This window comes from Lepeophtheirus salmonis, chromosome 5, assembly GCF_016086655.4.
Source record: "Lepeophtheirus salmonis chromosome 5, UVic_Lsal_1.4, whole genome shotgun sequence".
In the NCBI taxonomy this organism is placed as follows: Eukaryota; Metazoa; Arthropoda; class Copepoda; order Siphonostomatoida; family Caligidae; genus Lepeophtheirus; species Lepeophtheirus salmonis.
The window spans coordinates 23,404,638-23,430,724 of NC_052135.2; the positions used below are offsets into that span (position 1 = coordinate 23,404,638).

Consider the following 26,087-nt stretch of genomic DNA (forward strand, 5'->3'; position numbering starts at 1 on the left):
CAAAAAACTATCTGTATTAGTAATAATGCAATATCAAAATAAACTTATTAAAAAAATAGAATAATATTTTTTTTTTCAACAAAATTAGATGTTAATTTAAATGGAAAGGATGAAGTGAAAGACGAGAGAGAGGAAGGAAGGAAACGACTGTCATTCAAAGAAATAAACGAAGAAAAAGGCACTTCTTATATTATATATATATATATAAAGTAGATTTATAAAATAAAATATATAAATTTAAGTTATTTAAATAGATAATAAATACACATTTGTGTGGCAGGGTAACGGTAATGAGGTTTTTCGAAAATGCAGGATTTTTAGAAAATTAACGTTACTGGGGGTCGCGAGGTCATGAGAGTCTGAATGAGTTATGCATCAGAGGTACAGGACTATCCTGGGGATCTACGGTTAGGTTGATGGGACAAGGTATAAAACCAGTACTCTTATTTCTATATGGTTCTTATAATTATTGCTATTTTGAAATATCTATGATTGTCATTAGATTTACATATTACAAGCTAAAATATCCACAATTGATTTACATCGTGAATGTCAAGACCTAACTATAAGTGTTGGGAATCGGTCCAAAACCGAACTTTTAAGTCCTAGGTTATTTGCAAGACAGATATGGACTAATATTAGGTCTAGATAGTAATCTCAGATGCTAAACTGAAGCTTAATTGTTTTCAAACCATAGACCAATTTTTAGGGTATCAATCTATGGACCGTATATCTTCGCTATTTTGACTTACAAATTGTACAAATATTGATATATGCATCACTTTAAAATTGATATGAAGTTATTTTAGGTGGATGTTAACAATTTTGAAATACAAATGACGTCATCAACAATTCATCTATAGAATCGGTCAAGACGTAACTTTAAATAAAAACGATCAAAACCAAATTATTTTGGTCCACTAAAAAAGATAAAAGTCTGAGACAGCTATACTAACTATGTACAAAATATTAATTGTTAATTAGTTATCAATAAGGGACAAACGGATTTTTTGTATATAAATGTAGTCCTTTATGTTTGTATAAAACTACAATGAAATACAGTTTTAAAATATATAAATAATGCAAGTGCTTTAACAAATTATATCCCCCCCCCCCCTTCCCTTATGTACCTTCTACAAATACTTAACACCTTATGAATGAATCTGCAGTAGGGTAGCTTTTATTATTATTATTTTTAAATAAATATAAATATTTCCCTCACATTTTGAATTGGTTCTAATAGTAAATATATAATCCTGCGCCATCAATGTTAACATTTGAGTGATATTTAGAGATTGCCACCCTTGGTTCTCAAAATTTAGACTAAATTTGTTAATATATTAACCTTTCATGACGGTTAATTATTAAATACAAATGAAACAAGCAATACCGTTAAAAGTTTACTACTATGAATAAGAGATATGTGTACCAATTAATGTTTTGTTTTGCACATAAAGCTCTTTCTAGTATAATAAATATTAAATAATCTAACTCATCATGTTAAAAAGGATAGAATATTGAAATTAGCAAAGCAACCAAACCAGTATTGTTATAAAAATATTGATGCTTATGGAAAAAGTTGCTATTAACATAACTTTATGCAATTAGAAAAAATGTAGATATCAAAAAACAAATTTGGCTATAGGGTAAAATATTAAGATTCGAGTGCCATTATTAAATATTCAATAAAATCAAATATATTTTGTACAGAAAAGTTTTCATATGAAGGGGAAGAAATGGAAGGGTGAGCCTAAGAAAAAATAAACCATTGATTTTTACGTACCACCCTAATATAAATATTTAAATACATGTGTAGCCAGTATTCTCAATCAAATTATATATTAATTAATTAATTTTAGCAATATTTTGGAGGTGTCACAAAATTGAAAATGCCTACATATGAAATAGTTCGATATTTACGACTAATTTGGTTTTGGATCGATTTGGGATGATAAAAGTAGAATAATTAGAGAAAATATATTATCCTTGAATAATATATAATTTATTGTTTACTCTACGTAAATAAGAATCTATAATAATTTCATAACATGCCTATTTTTATGATTTGAGCATATCTTTTAAAGTTAGATGTTTATGAGATATATTTTTGAAGGACAGTAGAATGGACAGTTTTTATTCTAATAAAAGAAGACGATGGTCAAACAACCAAGCTCAAGTTACATAAAAACAATGAAACAAATAAAGTAATTACCCATACATCAATTAACTTCCGAGCTAGTTGAAAGATACAAAAAAGATATGGATACACAACATAAGAAGCTGATCCTTTATTTGAGATTTTTTGTGATTTCATGGTAATTTCAACTTGTAAAGTTCAACTTCTATATTAAAGTCATAATTTTTGATAAGTATAATATATAACGTCATCTCCAAGAAGTGCATGACCCATGAAATAGTCAATGTAGCAGAGCACCCCTGAGTGCTCTTGGAAAAAAATATAATGGAGTGGGATCAAGGGTTGAAAAATAATTCAATATAGTAGGGGGGTTGTGGTGGTAAGAGGGAAAAGGGGAAGAGAGAGGGAGAGAGGGGTGCTTTTTATTTTCTATTCTTTAAAGAAGAGGGTTTCTTCAATATGCTTTATTAACATTATCATCATTATTTATAATCAATTTATCAGTGACAAAATGAAAGAAGAACGAATGGAAAAAGAGGGAATAAGCTCTTGTTGTATAATAATATATATATGCTAAATGTATAATTAGAGGTGCCCGGAGATTTCTAAAGACAGCAAAAGAAAAAAAAAAAAAAAAATTCTCTTCTTCTTTCCAAATAATAAAGCGTTTCTTTTATTTATGTATATATAAAAAAATATACATTTATTAGTGATAGATTTCAGTCTGAAAACTCAGTCAATCAGACAAGTTTGAGAAGCAATTTTTTGCTGAAACAAAACTATGTATTTGTGGTGCGTCAACATAAAATTATCTTTAAAAAAAATTAAAAATGCTCAATTTATTTCTTTACTTCATATAGATATACTGACAAATATTTCGAAGAAATATATGAGTCACGTATATGCTATGTATACAAACTTATGTGATGAGCTAAAATATCCTAGAACATTAGCCATAGTTTATAACCTTTATCTGATTAAAGAAAATTGCTGATATTTGCTTCGATATGGCGTATCAAATAAAATCTATCTATTTTTCATTCTTTTATTGTAACAATGAATTATGACTACTTAAAGAACATAATAATTCTTTATACAATAATGTGTCGAAGAATATAAATTAATTGAATTCATACTCAATTTTGAGAAAAAATATTCCAGCTATTTTTGTGTGTTACCGGGCCACTTGTATGAAAAGATGGAATCAAAGATTTATGATACAAAAATTACAATATAAGATGGGTAAATTAAGAAATAAAACGAATTTGAAAGTATTTCTTATTTCTCTAAAAAAAGGTAACCGATGTTGTATAAGTCCTATTAAATATTAATGTTTCATTTTTAATCCTTCGAGTTGAGTCTAGTTTTTAGCATAACATTTTGGGCGAGTTGGAGTAATTTTCAGTATATTGTCGACTTTAGATAATGGAAGTTTTTTGATATTGAGTAATACTCGAGTCCAACACTAATATTTATTAAAAACAAATTTCTTCTTCTTCATGCATTCATTTTTAGTTTAAACATTATTTTTCTCTTCATGAATATTGAGAAAGAAAGTATATGGGGACAAAGCATACAAAAGACTGTTCCATTCCCTTCATTAGTTAACTTTGGTATGCTTAGCTGAAAGCATTCTGTTGAAAAAGCCATACATTATATCCCCCTTCTTGTTTACATATATGATATTTAAAAGTAAAACATACACAGCAGCTGCATTAATCTTCTCAAAATCCGAATATTTATTCTCTATCTGCCTAACTAAGCCAAGCTATCTAATAAAAATCACTTTCATCTCTATTTTTATTTATTTTTCTTTCTGTTCATGACAAAAAAAGAAAAGAGTGACCAAAACTCTTTAAGATAAGTAAGGTAAATTATATACAATGAGAACTCAGGGCCTCTTTCTACCTTTGTAGAATGTAGAGACATGATTTAAAGGAAGAATAAAAAAAATCTAATCATTACTTTTTTCTCACATATAAATTTACACGTGAAATAAAAATTAGAAAAACTAAATATCTATATATTAGTAAACACATTATCAATGGATATATATGACTTGTAAGTATAAAAGCAGACTGGGATAAAAAAGAAGAAATTGAGAAAACTATAATTTTTATTTTTCTATCGTACTTCATAATCATATGATTTATTACAATCCATAGCAAAATAGTAATTGTGAAGTTATATTTTATGTGTCACATGATGCTCCTCATAGAAAACATTTAAGGTCTTAGAAGTTGCAGTATTTATTGTTAAAGGCAATCTATTACAATGATTAGTATTGAATATTGCATTTTGTTTACACGTAATAAAACAGTTAAAAACTGTGGCTACAATTACATCACAAATCAAACAAATTTGTTAATCTAATTTTTAGAGAAGAGCTTCTTCGATTATTTTAACATACTGATTGATTTTCACGAAAACAATTTCACACTGATTTTATGTTGGCATGTAACATATATACCCAGTTTAGAGAGAAAAAGAAAATCCCATCATTATGTTATTTTCTTCTACCTTTCAAAATACTTTTGAGGCCATATAAATCTTTTTTCTTTCTCTCTCTCTTTATTTCCTCTTGGATAAGTTATTATCTACTTTTTAATAAAATAATAATAGCACGGGGGGAATCAAAAGTTTTCTTTTCATTATAAAGATAATTTATATTTGCGTACGGTTTATCTATATACAACGTATGTAGTATAAAGTTTGTATGATAATTTCCAATGGATGGAGTAGGTATGTGTGTAGGGAAAAAATCAAAATATTTGGTAATTGTGAAGAAGGGGAATATTGGAGTTTCCTTTAGTATAATAAGCAATTTTTGTAAAGGTAGGATTGGAAATTAGTGCAAAGAACCTTATCATTCTTCTCTCATACAAGTGCCGTTGAAAAATGAACAACAAAATGTATTTATGACGATAGAGTTATTTTATCCTCTGACAATTAGTAATTTTACACTAGAACAATGGTGGTGTAGCACTTCCCTCTGTTGACTGCTAGTATCAAAAGTGAGTGAACCAACCTGTTTTTAAGCAATCCAAATTAGTCCTTTTGTCTTCAAAATTTATTCGAAATCTACAAAAAAGAAGGGTTAATAAACAGTATTCCAAGTTTCTTATAAACAAATAGCATTTAATACACACTAGAACGACGTTCTATAAAATCGCCCATTGCAGACTACTGGTATCAAGGTATCATAAAACAGTCCATGGACCCGAAATTTTGTCTATCCCAAGTGTCCCCATGCTTTATAAAATACAATTTTTTTATAAGTATAGTGTGTGCACATTAGATAGTATTTTTCCATCAAAGTCAAAATGGTGTCAAAGGTGATACCAACTTCCAGTGTTAATTGTAAAAACTGATGAAATTCATTGCTGACTTGAATCAAGTTCTTCAAGTCTCTTTTCTGAATTTATTTTATAATTGTGGTTCAATCATGTTTATAAAGTTCATTTATTCCTAAGCCAGAATCTCTTTTTTTTTCCCCAAGAAAAAATGTTCAATTAAGGGAGACTGAGGAAGACATTTTCAATCTTTGTTTTCGGCTCAATTCCTCAGAGCTGATTTGACTTTGGTAGGTGAAAATCAAACTTAACACACAATTGGATATTTATCATTCCTACAATTTTTATTTCGAATCCTAAATTTTAAGGACGAGTCCAAACGGGATGTAAAGGCTGCCCCATGCAACAATCTTTGGTAAATGACGTCATTATTGATATCAGCCACTGACGTCATTTTAAATAAACCTTCTTTAATTTGAATAAGCCTAATTTAAACTTAAGTTAGGCCTATATACAGAATAATATCCTAATATGTACGTGTTTTAAAGATAATTAAAGTTTTACTTAACTAATTTAAATGGTAAACTAAGATACTTTACTATAATATTAGTGAAAATTATGTCTTGGAGTTGGTGCTTTAAAATTTGGGTCATTACACAAAGAACTGTCAATAAAAATGAGACGGGACAGGCAGGATGTGATGGGACTGATTTTTCAGTCCCTAAATTAAAGGCAAAAAATAGACTACTACATAAATCCTAGGTGTTTGAATTGTTCAACATAAACAGTTTCCCTCTTTCATTGAAAAAGTAAAAAACCCGGTAACTTTATGTAAAATCAAAACCGAAAAAAAAAATTAAATATATCATCTTTGATTTAAATTTGAAGCAAAATATTCATTGAACGCGTTAGAGAAACCTCAGATTTTTGAATTTAAGGTACAATTTAATTTTTTTATTTGATAGATTAAGACGTATACAGCTATATATTAACAATAATTGGGACATAATTGAAGAATGAGGAATGGTACAAGACGTTTAAAAATGGTCAATTATGACCCAAACAGAGCAATTTTATAATCACAAAATGAGAATATAGGGACTCGGATTTTTTTTTTTTGAAAAATCTTTGGCAATATGTTTTTTATATAAAAACTAAATTTGACAAATAAAATTTTACAAGTCAAGTGTAGCACCCCCTCCCCCTAAGGGATATGTCATTTTTTTAAATACAATTTTTTTTTATGCATTCTAATATACAAATTTTACTCATAAAATGAGTAACATTAGTTGAACAGATTTTAGTAGACAAAGTTGAAACATGGATGAATAGTTTTGATCAATGAATAAGGAACAATAGTATTAGTACCTTAATATTTTTGAGAACAGCCTTGAAAACCATATTTCAACTCTCATCATCATATTTTTATAGCCATGTGAGTTACAGTATTTTTTTTTCTTGAAAAAATTTATTTAGAAAATATATACCCTTATCTTTTATCTTCTCCCTTTGCTTTATGATCATTGATTGAAACTTTTTTCCCATTTTTTTTCTTCATATATTCGCATTAAAAAATTCCTTATTCTTTATCCGACCAAAAATTTCAAATACCTATATATATTATGTATATATTTTTGTACACTTTTAAAAAAATGTTAATGTCAAGAATGAAAAATAAAAATAAAAAATGTAATAAAACCTTAAATAATCTCATCTACAATTCATGTATGTAGTATGTATGCTATACCCTTTTTGACCTTCTATTTATGAGAATAGAAATGTAGGATTTTTTTTTTCTTAAATTAAAGGGTCATAGAATGTCTTGAGTTAGATTTCATTTTTGAAATTAAGAAATAATGTATTTTAAATAAAATTTATTGAAATTCCCATGAATCAACTCTTCAATCTACAATAATAAGAAATCTGACAGATACCGAAAGAAAGGAAATATCAAGAAACTGAAATTGTACATACATGATTATAATTTCACTTATAGAAAATTCGAAAATGCAATAATGTAGTCAAAAAACTTTCTATGTACCTTAATACATACCCTCATACAAAAAAACCTATAACTTATTTTCTTAACCTTTCTTTGGTTTTCGGGTCAATAGTTGGCAATTTTTGAATTCAAATATTTATTTTGTTTTAATTAATTTTATATATATGTACTATACCAACACAACAATTTAAATTATAGATGCATATTTACATGTTAAACGTAGACTATATAAATATATAATCAATCAGGATTATTGTGTAGATGTTAATTTTAAACAACGGCAATGTCTTTTAATCATTGATATTTTAAGTGAAGGATATTGAATTGGTCTTGAAGGACCAAATTGAGAGACATCACTAGCCCAGGAAAGTTATATACAAGATAACAATGGAATTTTGAGCTATGTTTGATGAATATCCTGAGAGAGTATTTATCATAATTGTTAACAATTTTTTTTTCATTAAAGGCATCCTCCCATTATCATTTTATTTTTTTGTCTAAAAGAGCTTTTATGTTTAGTAAAGCAAACTACGATACCTTAAATTTTCACCGCCTCTTCTTATACAGTATAAGTTCACACAAAAGGTAAAAAATCTACAACATTGCAAACTTTTGACAAATAACCTACAGCAGAAATTAATAGTAAATTATAGAAAAAATATTATTTTAGACTGAGTTTTGCGTTCTACTGAGTGCTCATTTAAGTTTTGTTTTGTTTTTGCAATATGTTTGACATTTATGTCAAAAAAAAAAAAACCTGAAGAAGGTTAAACTCTGCTTCATACCTCATAATTCTTTACTCCGACTTTGTTAGCAAAACTCATTACATTAGAAATAAAATGAATACAATAAATGTATTGAATCCAAGTGATCTCTTGGGATTGATTCCTCTTAAACTTACATTATAAATATAAGTCTACTTCGCCTATAAATTATTTTTTGAGGATGAAAAGGAAATTGCACATGGGTATATATATATATTACTATAGACCTAAGATACAATATATAGTAGGGTGGGCCAAAAAACCAAAAAGTGAGAAAATCGAAAATATCTAGTTAAATTTCAATGTTATACATAAAAATAAGCATACATGCCAAATTTCAAGTACACGGGAAAAAAAATCCTGCTGAAACCAGATTGAAATATCAATGTGACACATTACTTTATTAAATTTCTTTTTTTAGCCTATAGTGCATGGTAATCTAAAAAATTCAAGTTTAATAGTGTAATATTATTATTATTATATGTATATATAAAGTTTAATATTTATCATATTTTAAATCGGCGTTTGCTTAGAAGAGTTTCTAAAGTATAGACCAGCAGTTTTGAAACTTTTTTCATTTGCTTTCGCACTTCGAAATATGTTTCCAGTTATAAAGGTGGAATTATAAGGTTAATATTTTCAAAAAACTTTTTCTGGTTTCTTTGTATGCTATATGGGAACGAATTTCCTCTGCCTCATTTAATTACAGAGATAGATGGAAAAACTACTTGCCCTTGTGGATTTTCTGGACCCATAAGAAAAAGACTTGCAACATGTTAAACTCTGCCAATCGAAACCTTTTATCCAATTTCAGGTTCTCTTGTATTAACAAATTTTAAGGATTTGAGTGGAGATCAAAAATATCCAATTCATCATATATATCAGAAGGGCATATTTCAGATGATATATAGTCCAAAAAAAAGTTGGCTTACTACTGCCAATAGGATTCTACGTCTGGATGCTTCTGAAAAAATCCTTCTGATAACATTGTCGGTCTGCTAAATTTTGTGATGCTTATCTATACTCCACATGGTTCTTCTCCATAAAGAAGAATCCATTTGTGAAGTATGGGGCAAGGCATTAATTTAAAGGAATAAAATTGATTAAAAATCAAGAAGAAAGAGTTCAAAAAATAATTCTACCAGTTATACAAGGAAATGCTTATTATTCTCGTCCAAATATGTTCTTCTTAGTATGATTTTTGATGATTCGAAAAACTGCATGGAAAATAATTCGATTCTCACGAGCTAGTTCTTCAAAATCATGCGCTATAGTGTTTAACCTAGCTGAGGTAAATTTTATTACAGTGCATATTATGAAATTATTGACTGAATCAAAGGAGAGTTGATTGAACCTCCAAATACAAAATATTTATCTGATGTGCAAATTGATAGCAATATCAAAAATGAAGAGCTGTTCATGCGATAAAAATATCAATTGCATACTCAAGGTGTCGAAACAGCAGTTAAAAATATGACAGAAACATCAAGAAAATATAGCAACGAAATGACCAGAGATGGCTATATATTTTCAAAACTTGTATGAAGGGAGCATACATCTTAGTTTGAGTCTAAAGAAGACTTTAGTAAGTTATAGTTCTCGTAATTTAATTTTTTAAATATTTAATCGTTTATTTAAATATTGTTATAGTTACTATATAAGAATAGGATATATTTATGTGTTATTGGAATGAAAAAAAAATTCAAAATATTAGTGTTACTGATATGCTATTGTTATTCTTCATTTTGGGAAAAATATACGCATAATAAGTTTACTTTGATTGATTCTCATCAAAAAACCTGTCGTCTAGCCTGTTTTTACATTGAGTTAAATAAAGATAAATTGCGGAACTCCTATATTTTAACGTAAAAACACGAGGCATAGGGCAAGGGTGCCTTAATACCAGCACTCGCTGAAATAATTGTTGTTAAAAAGAACCAAAAGTCTGCTCGTCAAAACAAATACAGGTATTAATATATAAAGTCAGAAAAATATATGTTTTCGGATTTATTTGGGCTCAAAAACTTTAACGTTCTCATTTCTATTTGTTATTCAAATAAAAAATATTTTATATGAAACTACTTATCATAATGATTAGAAATAACCCATAAAAACTAATCCTTTTTAGTTAAATATTTCTGTATATAATACAACTCAACATTTTAGTGCAATTATAATGTAGAAACTTTCAATCGAGTGTCGATACATAAAAAAATTACTTTTCAGAGCTAAAATTTTGCATATTGTTTTTAAACAGTACGTATCAAATTGTATAACTAGTCATTTATCAATTTCTAAAAAAATGGGTTCTATCCCCCTGAAACGGCCCGCCCTAATATATAGGTAGGTGTTTACTTGTGAAACAGATACAACTTTGGTTACAAATATAGATTTGATTAACTAATAATGAAGATAAATCTCCAAAAAAATCATCAAAGTTACTCTCCGTTTTTCATCAGCACAGATACACTTAGAACTTTATTCATTAGACGTTCTCTTCTCAAGAATGAAAGAATAATGATAACAACTTTAGAAATTTAAAAATGGTTAAAGTTGCCGATAGCAAAAAACTCGCACACTAAAAAATGCTTAAAACTCATAACTCTAAGTGAATGTTTTCACCTTCTTCATTCTTAATATGACAGGTTCGTTATTAAAGAAATCGAGATACAAACTTTTCCGTCATTATTAAAGATGATCCCCGAAGACGGCGTCGCCTTCAATTAGGGTACAATTTGCGACGTCGGAAGTAACGTTCTATAAGAAAGATTTATCCGATGAGAAGTTTTACTGTCAAGCAATTACATATTGCATAATAGATGTATGTTTATAAATGTTATAAGTACCTAAATACAGATAGACCACTTGTTTTTTTCTTCCTTCCTTCCTTCTTATATTGCTTTTAATAATACATACACAAGTAGAAACAAAGCACACAATCTCCCAAAAGAGGAACAAACAAAACAACAACAGAGTAATTCATCTTCACTTTGCGTGGTTTTAATCATTATGGTTCCTTCGACCAGTTTACAAACAACATAACTATTATCTTCTAATACAATAGAATAATCTGCATAATAAGAAGAAAAGTCTATTCTTCTTGAACTAACCAACGAAGGAACAAACGAAGGAGGGAACGATCCAACACCCTTCCTGATGTTCATCGAATAATTAATGATGATTAGAAAGGGAGGCGAAGGAAAGGAAGAGGCAGATATAATATGAACTGTCAAGAGATTATTCTTCCCTCTTAGTTCTTAATGATTTCAACATTATTCTAATATACACATGTATGTATATATTCCTTTATATCCATCATTAAAACGTTGTGAACTTTATTTCCTTCCATCAGAAATGAATTCATTTCATGGATATTACCTCCAAATTCATCATTAGTTTCATATGTAGCATAAAAGAAAGTCCTTTGAATACATAATAATTTGAAAGTTAAAAAATAATCTCAGATATCATATGTAGGTACAATGTACACCAAAAAATAAAATAAAAGTTTACACTTGTCATATGATACTTCAATAACATATATTTCGACTAAAACAATTTTTCTTTAAATTATACAAAAATATATCATTCGAATAAGATATACCTGTGGATATTATTTATTCATTGTGCTCCCCCGCCCCAACTATTTAGCAGTCATTATTAGACAGGTACTACTTGAAGGCGGAACACTTTTTAATTACTTAGAGAGAAAAGATGTGATTCCAGGATTTGTTCAAAAAGTTTTTGAGATCTTTGATAGTAAAGGTGTCGTAAATGGGCAACCATCAGGGCTTTATGGAGATTTACCATGAAGAAGGCTAGGATCTTGCTAATTGTTTGAATAGGTGTATCATTTTGCTGTAGAACCAAGTTGACATTAAGGAAGTTTGTTCTATTTCGAAGATAAGCAATGAGTTTTCAGATCCATAAACCTGATCAACCAGATTATCATCAATTCTACAACTTTTATGATTCCTATTCTTGTCATCCTTCTTCATAATATTGTTAACAGTAGACTTGGAGATCCTCAATTGCTTATAAATTTCCGTTGGTATACCTCCAAAAGCACACAGATTTGAATCTGTTTATCAAGTCCAAATGCCGTATTTCTTTCTTAGAATGATTTTTTTTCCATGACTTTGTCTATTTTAACTCGTTTATCTAGTTTATTGAATTTAAAACAACGTAATTTGTACCCAATTCCTGACATACAGGAAGTGTCATTTTTTTGTTTCGCCCGAGACATACGAGTATTTATAATATTATGACAGCTTTTCTTCAATGTTTTTTCCATCACAGAATGAGTTGATCAATTCTACGTGTCTTTTAAAAGTTGTAAACATGTCAGAAAATTATTGTTTGGGATGTTGACGTTACGTCATAAGAGGGTTGAATGATTTAGATGAATAAATCCAATTTGTGGACTATTTTTCTTTCAAATTTTTGAGAGCTCTCTAAAAGCAATCAACCAATGTAGTACATACATATATATACAAAAGTGATGGAATAAATTAACATCCTCCAAAAATTACAATAAGGAGGAGTAAAAAATAATCAGATTTTACCCCTTCTTTTTGATTCAATATTCTTTTGAAAATGGTATTGTGCGTTTATTGATAAATATATTGACGAATGTGAGTTTGTTTATTACTTTGTTGTTTGAAGAGAAAGAGATAAAAAGAAAGTTGTATTATAATAGGATGATGAATCTCTTAAAGACCGGACATCCGGCTTCTTTTCTCCCTTCTTTTTTATGAAGAAAAATCAAGAAATCTTTGTATTTAATAACGTATACAAATATTACCTAAAGCTATGAATGTTAAAACAGGAATTGAAAAAAATATCTCTAAGTTGAAAATAGTTACTGGACAAATGTTGCTCTTCAACACAAAATCAAGCAAGAATATCTTTTCTAAAAATGGAGTATGTATAGATACATTTGTTATCTTCGACGAAATATCGTCAATTTATTTACACAAATTGTTTTTATATAGCATTTGAAAGCAGTACAAATTACACTTGAAATAGCCAAAATTGATAGTCACAATTAAACAATGATACATTCAAAAATTTTGTTTGAAAAGCTATATTGGGGCCAATATAAGTCTCTTATATTTAATAAAGGTCCTAAACTATCAATACAATTTTTGGGTATCTTAACTTATCCCACAAAATTGAGAACCAAGCCTATAATATAATAAAATATTTCTATATATGAAGTAAATTACAGAAAAAGTTAATTATCATAAATGTACTTGAATTACTTTTACTTTTAGTAAAAATATGTACATTTTGTTGTGTAATAACTTGATATGTTGTATCTGAAATATTTACCACAAAAAAAACGTAAAATGTTTCTACTGTGAACATTCTTCCGAATATCCTATTTTATGTATTTATGCTTCATTAGAACACATCATGTTTGTACCATTAGACAATATCTAAGGTAGGATCTTGAAGAAAATTGACAGAGCGCAAGTCTATTTGCATTGAATTGAGTGTACTTTAGTGGTAAAAAATGTGACCTTCGACAAGCTCGGTACTTTTTGCAGTCGCAATCTGAACAATGTTTTAATTTTATTTTCCAAAGCTGTTATAATTACTCTTTTATTTTTGAAGAGAATACATCCAAATATAAAGTAATAACTAGCGTATGATGGAAAAAGAGTAACACTGAGGATAACTAAGAGTAGAATTGAGGATTGCCACCGGTAAGTCCTGCTTATGCCCTTGCAAGATACAGAGTGGGATTTGCTGCTCTATTCAAAAACATTGTTTTAGCTGTCAAGGTTACCATAAAATTTTTCGTTTTATTTGTTAACATAGCGAAAAAACCTACGATTTGCAACCCTATTTATTGCAGATACTTAATAAATCCAATAAAATATTCTAAAATTCCACACAACAGACTCCATCCAATTTGTTTATTATTATAATTGCTTAACGATATATCTTCTAATTGTCGACACTGTGTCTCAAAAAACATAACTTATTCGCATGCATAAGGTGCTATAAAATCTTACAAAAAATAAATAACTTGATACATGCCTTTTGTTTTTATTGGTAGTTGATGAAGCAATTGGTTAATTTACCTTTCAAAACCTAATTTATTAATGTATATTTTTTGTTCTTTGTACAGCATATAATCAAATGATTTATAGTCCAAAGCAAGATAAAAAGAAATATTTGTTTATATACGAACCTGGCTATTAAATATGTAGGTATTAGTGCTGAGACTTGGTCCATGACCGATTTTTTTTTTTTTTCAGTTTGCCCTTCAGTCATTTTTTCAAAATTGATTTAGACCGATATTTTTGGGTTTAATGGATGGAACCATTGACTCCCCACTCCTAATTTATAAGTCGTACAAATATGATTTTTGCAAGACATTAAATATCATACGACGTTATTTTAGATCGGTGTTCACAATTTTGAAACACAGATAAGGTTATTAACTATTCATCTTTATCCAGAGCGATTTGTTGTATGTCATATTTTTTCTTGGAACCAATCTAGACGGAGACAAGTCAAAGCAAACTTCTTTAAAGAACAAAATTAGGTAGGTACACTAAAAATCATAACGTATTTTCAGACTACGTTACCCAACAGTAGTAGATATCGGTTCTACTTTCTTTTATCCTCTCCTTCTTCTTACTCCATTCAGTTCCTTGTAAGCCGAATTTAAGAATTTTCAATAAATAATAGGTAATTTTATATTGGTTTGTAAGCAAAGGGGAAAATAACAATATTAATTTATAGTAACATGTAACTAATAAGATATCAAATAAACTGACTAGCATAGAGTTACCCGGCGTTACTCGGGCGAGCGTTAGGGTATTCTATAATGGATTATAACATAGTATTATATGAAATGTATTTTTATTAATTTAAAAAAACAACTACCTTTGTTATAAACTTCAAATAACATGCTAATATATATGCATGAAAAAATTTCTCTATATCAGAAGCCCATCTTTTATTATTGTCAAAAAAACTACCAAATTCAAATTCGCGAAGATATTTGCAAAAAACTGATTTTGACTAATTTTGCAAAAAAATTAATAAAAAAGTTAATAGCATTTATTGGCATTGTAAAGAGAAATACAACTTACCAATATTTTTTTCGTACTTGTAAAACAAAAAATTGTGGAACACAATGTGACGGTAATTGACACTACTACTATGTTGTACTGTTGTAATTTATAGTTTTATATTCAAAATGCATGGTTTTGTGGCATTTCTGTTTAAAAATTGAAAATAGACGTTTGATAAAAAAAAGAGGGAAACATTCTGGTCCTTTGTTTCCAAAAAGAAATACTTTACTTCTCATTCTTTATTGAAAACGTGTCACTCGAATTTGAAAATGAAAGAACAGGAAAGATAACCAAATGGAGATGGATGAAATTAATGTTGCTCCTGTAGGTACTACATGTACCCTGAGTATATGTGTATTTCTTAAAGTGCATGGAAACCTCCCTCCTTCACTCCTCCCCCTCAATCATATTAATAAAAGGGAATATATTGTCCGTGATTACAACTCTGTTTCGCGAAGGAACATAACGTATTCAGTTCGGCAAGATTATGTTTCCGGATTCTAATTTCAGCAAAGTATTAAATATAAAAGTCTGGAATTTTAACTGCATATTATTAGATCCTCAAACTTATCAGTTTTGTTATTCAAAAAGTACAACGGCATTTGATTTGAAATTTAATAGGACTATTTAGAAATGTGTGGAAATTACATAACAATCTCTTTTAATATCTTAGGTTGAAGTATGAAAGAATTGTTACAACACAACTGTTACAAGTAGGGAAAGGTGAGGTAAATTGATACACGTTTTGGTTTTTACGTCCTCAAAAAGTTCAGAACTTTCTATTTTGTCTAATATTTTGCAACTAAGTAGCCAAGAGGGTTACCTAACAAAATGTAACTATGCATATATACGATGTTCTTTCTTATTTTTTCAATAATATAAAAATTGGCAAATGTATCAACTTACCTAAAGGTAGGGGTAAGTTGATACATGTAATTGAATGATTGATTAAGATAAGAAACAATTAAGAAAAATTGATATATTGATGACATGAAAATTATCAAGTCTATTCAAATTTATTCCATAATTAGGTATACATCACACCCTGGGCAATAAATACACTGTCATGGTTTTTTGAAGACCATAATAATTTTATTCATATAACTTTCCAAATACAAAAATATTTCACTTAACTCATAGCTAATAATCATAATTTAAGTAATAAATAATCGTTTTTATTCACATTTTGGTAGTGTTTTTGTGAGAATAGAACATGGTAATCTGCAAACTCTATTTTTGGATGGTCTTTGTTGGGCTATAGGTAGTGGGTATAATACTTTAGTAGAGACTTCACTTATTGTTGACGATTTGCCAATTTGGTATTGAACTACAAGAATTTTCTGAAGAGATAGACGGCAAAGATACTTTACTCTTGGTTGGCATTTCACATTCAGTAATTTCAGAAGCTACGTAATCCGATTCATCGAAAATATTACTTTCTTCAAAGTGAGATGGTTTCGTTTCATAAAATTATTGAGCCATTCATTCCGAGCAATTTCATTATTTTTCCAAGGATTTTTAATGTTGTTTGCTTTAACAAAATCAAATGCTAACTTCCGAGCCTTTAGGGAAGAGAACCATGTCATCTATTATCCAAATCTTTGTTATTTTTGGATAGTGCATCCTCTTGCTGGTCGTTGAATATTCTCTGAGCCATTCTAGTACCTTGATAATTTTTGTATTCCTTGGATTCAGATCCCATATATCTACTCAATGTCATTTTGTGAACGTTAAATGATTTTGCCGTGGTCCTAAGTGAGGATCCATTCTGGATGGCCGTAACAGCTTAACCTAATAGCGTCAACGCCTCTGCGTCTTTTCTATGGTAATTCCTCACCATCTTCATGAAATCTATATACAAATTAGATATTATAAAGTTTTTTAAGGATTACTATACCACTTGGAAATTTCCAACCCACACACTATTATCTCCAAACGCACAAATACATTGACTCTCTAACTTATCTGTTGACATTGTAATTAATACACTTTTTTGTACTCAAAGTACTACATTTGGTATATTTGAATGTGGGACTGCTTTTCAAAATTTTCCCATCAACCAACTTGCATATGTTCAAATATTATGTTACCTCACCTTTCTCTACTGTTCATGCATGCAAAAGAAGAACATGTTAAATGCTGATACATGTATCAACTTGCCCCTTACAAAGTGTCTTAACCTGCACAACCCTATGTCATTAAGTTCAAAAGTAATCAAGAAGTAAACGAAAAAAATATGCTCGAATTTAATTATTCAAATAATTCACTAATGTCTAATGAACAATTCCAGCAGGTGACAATTAATAAGATAACCATTTAACACATAGTTATGAACTAAAAACTGTAGTGACATCAAATATGCAAATTTTAACCCTTAAATCTTGTTCATTTTACTGAATATTCTTATAAAATTTAATGAGAAGTTAAAAAAGTTTCCCCATCAATATGTTAACAGTAAACAACTCTGAATTTTCTATAGTTCTCTCATATTCAGTGGTGTATAAAGTTACCCGGGGGTAGTGACTTGCCTTACCTCCCCCTACGATAATTTGGAACGTCCGACGATGTATAACTTACCCTATTTGCTACAATATATAAATCTAAACTTGCATTTTGTAACATAGAAAATCAATTTTAATTAGAGATCATATAAAATGGAAGAGAATTGTCTCTACACCAATATTGTATAACTATGAATTTTCTATAGTTCCTTCTAACAATTGATGAATATTATAGTGACTTTTATACGAAATTTGGAACGTCCGACGATGTATTTATATTTGCTACAATATATAAATCTAAACTTGCATTTTGTAACATAGAAAATCAATTTTAATTAGAGATCATATAAAATGGAAGAGAATTGTCTCTACCCTTATTGATATAACTATGTCCTTCATAACAATGATGAATATCATATATTTTATAAAATAAAAAAGTTTCATATTCATTATATAATTATATATTTAGTATCATATATACGTCACTATTTTATTTTTCCTCTAGACGTATTCAATTTTTTTTAAATTCTTAGAATGAACTTTGTTATTATGCAATTTAAAGAAGGATTTTTTTGAGGTTCCGTAGTATATTATAGAGTAATTCATGGCGCTCTCAGCTCCCATAACTGAGAAAAAATGATCATCATAGCAAACTAAATTAACACACAATTTGATCGCATGTTCATTGTTTTGCTACATGGTTTATAGTTTTACTGCTTTCAAAGATTAATTCAGAGTATGTAAATCTAAAAATGTGGCATTCTATAGTGTGATGGATAGTGATGACATAATGGAAACCGACGGTATTTTGCCTTGGATAAAATCTATAATATAGCTTCCTAGTTTGCCAAATTTCATCATATTAAGTAGGATAATTTTTTTACTAACTTATTTTGTTACTTTAATTAATAACAATAACAAAAGTCCATTTGCAATTAAATAATGAAATTAACATTCAGTTTATCTGTTCTACTACATACATACATAATACAAGGTTTTTAAATCAATTACTCTTATCAACAGCACTATTTCATTATTTCAAATACATAAAGTTATTTATTTATGTACATTTAAAAGCATAAAAAAATAAAACTTAAGAAACAACAAGATTAGAACTTTTCACATAATTAACTTTTTGCTTACTGCACCTTCTACAACAGCTTTTAAAAAAAGAAAATACGTTCTAAGATCCCCTTACAAATTCAAGTAGAAATAATTGAAAACACCCTGCCCTCATTTGTTTTTATTATGGAATCATTATTATTTGTTACTTGTAGTTTCTCTTGGGATTTTATTTGGGATCAACTTAGCAAATGGCTCCTTTAGTTGTTCGTTCAATAGATTAATGATTGTTCTAAACTTACAAAAATACATATATATATAAATAAAAGGGCAAAATATATGTATCTCCATTGTATCAATTATCTAATGGAGGTCTCTATTGCGTTGAGTTCACATCATCATTTGATGTATTAAAGATCCTGTTTCATTGTCTTTTTATCTATTTTTTACTAAAATATCAAAGGTACATAAATGAATAGTAGGGTTGGATTTTGTCGTAGATGAGTCTGTTGTATATTTTGTTGGACCGAACTATTTCGGTCTTTTGAATATATAGGGTCCAGATCAATCATATAGAAAATTGAATAAATACTTAAATGAGAAATAATATACATTGAACCATAATGATAAATTGATTTTTAGAAGTATGGGAATGACTAACATGGCATTTTCTTTTCCCCCAAACAAGAAATATTTTAAATCACTGAACTTCTTTTATTTTGAAAGGAAAATCGTTGAGATTTAAAGATTATAGAATGCGTAGTTCTTATAAATAAATGTAGAAATATTATGTAGAGGTAAGACTAGCTTAAAATTTATTATTTCTTCTTAAAATAAAAAAAATACTGAAGTTTCATAGTATTTATGAGTGAACAAGAACACTAGCACCTACAAAGAAGTATGCATCAACTAATAATGATTCTTGGGATGTATCTTGTATCCCCTTTAAAATAACTTTTTGGAAAAAATTACAAACACTTCAGCTGTTGTACATATTGAATATCTTAAAACACTGTATAACTTATGAACTCCCATTTCTGTTTGAGTCTTATTCATGCATGTATGTATTGTACAAAAATATACGTACATAAATTGGTGTACCTTAACTCTCAACAACTATGTGACAAGTTTTATTTTCCAAAAGAATTTCTAATTTTTAAATCTTAAAGAAACTGTTTTGTATCATGTTATGTAAATATTCATTAATAGACATAAACCAACAACATAAGATATATAGTTTCAAAAAGGAACAAAAAAGCTACAGTCATGAAATTACATTGTATGTACAATATTATGAATATAATTGTGAAAAAAAAGATTTTTTGCAGCTACTTATCTTCGAGATATTCGATAGAAACTGATTTTTAAGTGGTAAAACTAAAAGTAATCAATATTGGTCTTAAAATACAGTCAGTTTTTATTAGTTTTGCTTTAACTTATAGATATCCTTTGTTTGATTTATTATTTTACTATCAGTTCATGTAATTATATTACATATTCAAAACTCCCTCATTGAGAAAAAATTTGAGATATTTAACCAATGGGGTCAGTTGCAATTGATATTGTATTGTAAATTATTCTGTACTATTTTTTACGCTTCATAGAAAGCTTTTTTGTCGGCCAAATCAGAACCCTGAGGAGATTTTTGTCTTTAAATTTCTCTAATCTATGTATAATACACTAATTTCAATCTATAATGATATATTAAAGTTTGATTGTCTGTCTGTGGATAACTCATTTTCGAACATAGAGTGCGTGAAACTATGGCTCAGCGCTTTATTAAAAAGGAAAATTATATGCATTATCAATACAGAGTTTGTCTGCCGTTTCGTCTGTTCATCGACGCTTCATGACTCAAAGCAATGCCGGATTCTACAATAAATTAAAGGATCTACTTATGAGCTCTTCAAAAATATTTTTCTGCCAATTTTTCATAATTTCTAACGCAAAGTCAAACTTGATTTTCACTATTGCAACCATTTAAAAAAAACTAAGTTGATAAAAACGATCATAGACGCATATCAAACTAATTGAGCTAGAAACAACAAATAATGTAACTGTTTCAGGTCTCCAGCACGTAGTTACATATACGTACATATGAGTAGATAATAAATACACTGGTAGTACCCTGTTATTCAGATTTTTATTTTTCAAAACTTCTTTAATATATATAAATAGCGAAATTTAAGTGAGTGTGGTCTTACAAGTCGTGGAGTAATAATGAAGATTGGTTAGGGACTTATAAATGTATCACCTTGTTGGACTATGAGTAGAATTAAGGATTGATGACGGAGTAATTCCAGCCTATATCCTTCCTAGGGATTGGTGTATATTTCCTCATAGTTGCTCTTTTCTTGAATCCTATTCAAATTGATAAACTTATCATGTCATTTTGCGGGTTTTTTGGATACTATCAGGTCGTATTTCCTCTAACTCTAGGAATAGATACTTAGAAAAGTTTTACTAATGTTTTATTATGGATTTGTAGACTTTTAGTTGAAATGAAACATTTATTTGTTATCAATAACTACTCAATTAATTAAAATGCAATTTAGATAAATATAGATTTATAACCTCGCAAATGAAGTTTATTTTCTTTCTTTTTTTGAATACATAATGATACCCATATCATTTTCTCCCTTAAAAACTCATCAAACTTTTAAAATATTTTTTATATTTGCATATTATTATTGATCGCTTTTATCATTAATTCTGTAGATATATCTATCCACCTACCTACTTATATATGACTATGATTAAACTACTTTTTATTATGATAATGAAGACCAAAGTTTTCTTAACTTTTAAAAAAAGCTACTACTAGGCTTACAATTTTCCAGTGATTACTATAAATTCAGTATAATAGACAGTTTTTATTCAGTTATTACTATTTCTACATACTCCGACTGGATTATGTTTTCATTTGGTTTAAAAACCTAACCAGATTTTATGTACAGATAAATACTATAAAAACCCCAAATAAAACAAAAATAAATTCATAGTGAAGTCTTATTGATAACACAAATCACAAACTTTTGCCTTTGGGTTAGAATGGTGTGCTCTTGATTGTTTCTTCCTCAAATAAGACCAACATTTCTTTATTTGTTTACAGACTACAAAGATTCATCATACAATAAATAAACCTTGATCCCTTAATAAATATATATATACTGAAAATACTTTTTCAGCAACAAATCTTAAATAACTTTGAAAAATATGAATATATTAGCTTGGGGAAATAGTAATTTCGTATTTCCAGTACTTTTTTAAATTAAGTATATCTTGTTCATTATGGGTGGCATAAGATCATTTGATGAAGTGTTGTAAAAGTGTTAGTGTATGCTAAACCAGCTTTTGGGTAGTATTGTGCTTGGCTGGTTCAGTCGTAAATTATCCTGCGTCGAATATGGAGATCACAAAGGAAGAAATTGGCCATATTTTACCCTTTCACTGTCTGAAAGGGAAACACGCGTTTAAAGCGGATATACATTTAAATATTATTATAATAATGTAAAATAAATATTATATTCTTTCATGTTATTTTGGAAAAATCATGAAAGAGATTAGAAATTATGTATACCTTATAAATAACCGAAAATCTCATTCCCCAGTTACATATATTACATACCTGTATTGAAATCAAATAAGCTATACAGCACAATAAGCAAACAGTTATTTCGTACCCATGTGTATACTGATGTACATACATATCAAGTATATATTTAACATCTTGCAAATAATAACGTAATACATTATTTGAAAAAGTGAAAGCTGTACGTTTGTTGTTTAAAAAATATAGCTACATTACATGTACCCATGGGACGCCAGTCTATGTGTTGTATTTCATGCTTCAAAAACCATATGCTTAGCTAAATATTCTATTGTACAAAATATGAATAACTAAAACTAAATATAGAGTGTTGGTCTTATCTAGTGGTGCAGATTTTATTATTCTCAATCGGAATATCATTGGTTCAAAATCGCCGAGGAGGACAGCAAGCCATATAATCTCTGAATAGGGATACGGTTGGAAAGAGCAAAGAAGATTATAAATTTGCTCAAGCCTAACAAAAATTCAGGCAAAGTTGTGCTCTTTTCTGATTAATAAATTTTCACAGTACTGTGAATAGGCAGAACAGCCGCTAAACCACAACCAAACATCCAGTTAATGTCTCAGCTTCAGCTAGCCATGCCTTCAGACCACAAAACCTATTGGTCAGCATAAGCAAAGTCTGCCCTCCTATTTTTGTGGAGAGGAAGGAGCACCTCAATGTAAATGCTTCCATATAACTTCTGGATAAGAAAGTGCTTCCTTGGAGTAGAGAAAAGTTCGGGGACAATTTTGTTTTCACTAAGACGGAGCTCTGTGTCATTGCATCGCTAAGACCCAGGTCTTCCTGAGATACAACTTTCCGGACTTTTGAGGCCTCCCTCAAAACATGATATGACGTTGAATCTCTAATGCTCACTCTTTCTTGTTTCCAGCATACCGAATTTTGATGTCAATTACGTAATGTGCATCAAATTTGAATTTAAACATGCCTATTTTTATTTTTTTTGCCAGTTACTTAGTTTTATCAATTAATATAATCATACGAACACTTCATACACGCATACAGCCAAATATTTCATAAGAATATTTGATTCAGTTATAGGCTTATTATTCAAATTTGTAAGATAAGTTAATGTACCCAAGAATTGTAGAAGAAGTGCAATTTGCGGTACACACAAATGGTTGATAAGAATAATTTGTTTATAGAGGATAATGCGTTGAAGAGTATAAATGTAATCCACACTCAATTTTGAGAAAAATCATTCTGGTTTGCTTTTGTGATATTCCTGAGACACCAATCTATAAGCTTAGCTTCAAAAACCATTTTGTAGCGTTTTTTTTTTTTTCTAAGATGATAATTTTGGCTACTTTAAGTGCAATATGCAGCACTTCCAAAGTATGGATAAGAATATTTTGTTCAAAGAAATTGAAAATAATTAATCAATGAATACATAAATAGAAAATACCTCAATTTAATAAAACAACAACACATTCTTGCTTGCTTTTTGTATTGACGAGCAACATATAAAAATTCTTCTTATCACGGAATAAATATTTTTTTTTCTAGGTAAGATGATAGCATAAATACATCATACATATGTAATTGTAATTATCTATCTACACTTCAGAATAAGTTATAGAAGAAGGTATTGATTCAACTTTTAGAGTTTGCTTAAAGTTCTTATTTTTATTGCATTTTAAAAAAAAAATTCCCTTGAAATGAATATTTATTTATTTATGAATGCACTATAAAAAACCAATTCCATCTTTTTTTGTTCTAAGAAACATTGCACAAAAAATCCAAATTGATGTTCGGCATATCTTTAAGAAACAGCAAATAACAATTCTACAAATAAATTCATTTTTGATTTTTACAGAAAACAAATAACTGGAATAAACAGTTCAATAATATTTATAAGAATACACAAATTTTCATCAAACAAACATTATTTTGAGTCCCCTCTTCACAAAATCTATTGCAATAATAGATAACAATATCGAACATAATGATGTGTAACATAAATATATATTTTTTACTAGAGGTTTATAAACTTACTTTTATCAAAGAACAGGAGATACGTAATGTTTATTGACTTATTTTTTCACTCCTCTCAATACCTACAAATTATATTTAAGTGTTAGTATTGAGATTCGGTCCAGAACTAATATTTTTTTAAATTTTAAATTAAGATATTATTTCTATAACTAATACGCACGATAATTCGGTCCAGACTGCGATATCAAACTGCAGACCAAAATTTAATCAATTCAAATAATGAACTGATTTTTTCAGTCTCAATCTGTGAATTGTTTATCTACCCAAACATGATCTATGAGATGTAGAATTATGATTTATAAAACACATTTAACTTCAAATAGCGTTATTGTAGGTCAATGTTCACAATTAAAAAATAACTGACATCATCAACAATTTATATACATAATCGGTCTTGACCGAATTTTAAATAGACCCATTTTTCTTTGAGACCGATCTAGCCCAAAGTTCTCCCCACTAAAAATCATAACTGTCTCACACCGGTCTAGGATTTTATGACCAAACTCCAAACCTTTGTATGTAAATCAACTTACTGCTATAAATTAGGAAGCTTTTTTTGCATCACCTTATATTATAAACTTTTTGCAAAAAAAAAAATATATATTTATAAATATTTTATTTCTATGAGCTTGTTATTTTATTGAGTGAAAAAATTCTTTAAACAATTTACCTACATATATTTACAAATAGCAACATATTGTAATTTTTCGGGATGTATTGTCCCAAAAGTACTCACTAATATGAACCTTTTCGCTGTATTTTATTGTCAATATTGTACTTTTTTCTCTTTGTCAATGTTCGGAATCTTAGTTATAGCTTAGTTGCATGCAATTCCCAATGATTAAGTCAAATGATATTAATTCTATAGCTTATTCTATTGTTTTATTACCTACTTATTTTATACTTGTTTTCTGTTTGGAGCACAGGTTACCAAATAAAATAAAGGTAACAACGTGTCCGTCTAAAACGGAGGTCGGCAACACCCTCCCCATGGGCCATATAGGCCCTTTAGTGAATTTTGACGGGCCCGCCATCTTATATGGACAATCATTTAACTATAGGCATTCTAATCCAAACGGACAGTTGAGAGCCTTCAGAAATTTCCTTCTTTGAACATGAAATATAAAATTATATTTCAAATATTTGGTACTCTTTACGAAACAGATGTGAAGCAAGCGCCAAAAGAATTAATTGAATTGCAATAATTAATATCGAAATTTAATTTCGAATCAAACTGTGACTTCTACGAGAAATATATCTTACAAACCCAAAAATATAAACATATTATGAATAATGCTAAACTGATGATGTCATTTTCTGGAAGCACATATGCTTTTGTCCAAAATGAAGTACACTAAAACTAGTTTAAGAACAAGATTGCATGATGACCACATGATTTATTTTTTGCTCCTGTCATTGACAAATATTTGACTTGATATAGAAAAAATATCATAAAATATGCAAAAACAATTGTCTCATTAAATAATTAGTATTATTCCTAATTTCCTTTTTTTTTTAAAGTAAAATATTGATTTTTCTTTTAATTTATATTTTATTTCTTTATTATTATTCATGTAGTAAAAATAAGGGTATTGTCTAAATAAAACTATATTCAATCCTTGTTT

The 26,087-nt window shown here is 28.6% G+C and overlaps 1 protein-coding gene across 3 annotated transcripts in view; it reads left to right on the plus strand.

Annotated features, from left to right (window-relative positions):
- Window positions 1–26,087, plus strand: part of LOC139905386 (uncharacterized) — a 265,458-nt gene that overhangs the window by 178,048 nt on the left and 61,323 nt on the right. The window contains exon 4 of one of the 3 annotated variants that reach the window (XM_071888435.1): window positions 23,974–24,097. The exons of 1 other annotated variant lie outside the window; for it this stretch is intronic. In XM_071888435.1, coding sequence (XP_071744536.1) covers window positions 23,974–23,990 — 17 coding nt within the window. In that variant the 3' untranslated portion in view covers window positions 23,991–24,097. Of the gene's footprint in view, window positions 1–23,973; window positions 24,919–26,087 lie in introns of those variants that run through there. One more of the 3 variants, XM_071888436.1, reaches the window with a different exon arrangement.